The 1,500-nt window shown below is 33.0% G+C and overlaps 1 protein-coding gene across 1 annotated transcript; it reads right to left on the bottom strand.

Annotated features, from left to right (window-relative positions):
- Positions 1-242: 242 nt before the first annotated feature.
- On the bottom strand, positions 243-1,493 carry LOC105461863 (glucose dehydrogenase [FAD, quinone]-like; the record flags this gene model as incomplete). The annotated part of the gene is made up of 2 exons (XM_011708370.1): positions 243-571; positions 672-1,493. Coding segments are annotated over 2 exons (969 nt in total), but the record flags the coding sequence as incomplete, so codon positions are not given.
- Positions 1,494-1,500: the final 7 nt, after the last annotated feature.

The following is a 1,500-nucleotide window of genomic DNA, read 5'->3' as shown; positions in this document are numbered from 1 at the left end:
TAAAAGCCTTTTATATGTGGTTTGAATAATTGAGGTTTATGATGGTTTTCCTTTAATATATTTCATTATTTGTTTCGAAAACATTTTTACATTATACAAGTATGTACATTATATACGCTTATTTGCAATGTTATATTTTATTTCTTTAAAAAAGTTTTTTATTAATTTGCCAAATTCAAAATTTACAACATCAGAATTAATATTTTTGTGTGTTCTTGAATACTTCCTTCTACATATATAGATACATTTCACATATAAAATATAAATTAATTAATACTTTATTTTCTATTTAAATATAATTGCTTTTAAAAAACATTCAGCAAATGCCACATATGCACTTAGAATTGTCGTCATGACAAAGTGCTAGTTAAAATATAATAATATGATGTATTACTTCTCTCATAAAAGTTTATTATTATTATTATTATGATTTTTCCAAGAAATTCCATTCTTTTTTTATCATATCAGCGGCTTTCTCGGCAATCATATAAACAGGTATATTTGTATGCGCTGATATAATTTCGGGCATGATAGATGCATCTACTACTCGTAATCCCTGAACACCGATCACCTATACAAAATATTATATATGAATTAACTCATAAAAACATATGTTATACTGTTTACTATATTTTGCTTAAATACTCTACTGCGTTTTCTCAAGAAAATACCTTTAATTTGGGATCCACGACAGCAGTCGGGTCTTCACGAGATCCCATTTTACAAGTGCCGGAAGCGTGATAGAGTGTGGAAGATAATAGCCTTATCATGCATTCCCAATAAGCATCGGAATCATACTCGTAATTTTTGCATTCTATGTAAGTAATATTTAATAATTGAGAATCGAACGCACGCATTGCCTTTGTTCGACCAACTCTTAACGCAGTTCTAATGCCGGCTATCATTGTCCTGACGTCGTCTGGATCATCATAATAGTTCGGTACGATTTCTGGTTTAATATTAACGTCGTTAGCTAACAACGTTAATCTACCACGACTTTTTGGTTTCAACAATATTGGCACAACAGTCCAGCCATTAACGTTACCGTACTTGACCCATTCCTGATATACTGAGTCCTTCAAATTGAATAGCCTCGGTGAAAATATATCTTTCAATGTTACACTAAGAAAAAGTAATTCGATATCTGGTAAATCGTTACGTTTTTCTGGATTTTTTGTGTTGACAAAACCGAGAGCCTCAACCGCTCCCGGAATCGTAAAAGGTCCGGTTCGATTTATTAAATATTCTGTCACGTATGAATTAATGGGATTCATTATTATATAATCTTTTATATCTATCGGTCTGTTTATTGTCCACGTCATGCCAAAGAAGGCTGCATGGTCCATAAGGTTTTCGCCAACTGGTGCGTTGTGAATGACGTTAATGTTCAATTCAGTTAGGTGTTTTGCTGGTCCAATACCGGATAGCATCAACAATTGCGGCGATCCGATAGCACCCGCGCACAGAATTACTTCTTTGCTTGCAAACACGTGTACAGTC

The sequence above is a fragment of the Wasmannia auropunctata genome, unplaced genomic scaffold, assembly GCF_000956235.1.
Source record: "Wasmannia auropunctata unplaced genomic scaffold, wasmannia.A_1.0 LD276224.1, whole genome shotgun sequence".
NCBI lineage: Eukaryota > Metazoa > Arthropoda > Insecta > Hymenoptera > Formicidae > Wasmannia > Wasmannia auropunctata.
The sequence above is the reverse complement of the archived record's forward strand: the minus strand, read 5'-3'. Positions and strand labels throughout refer to the sequence as shown.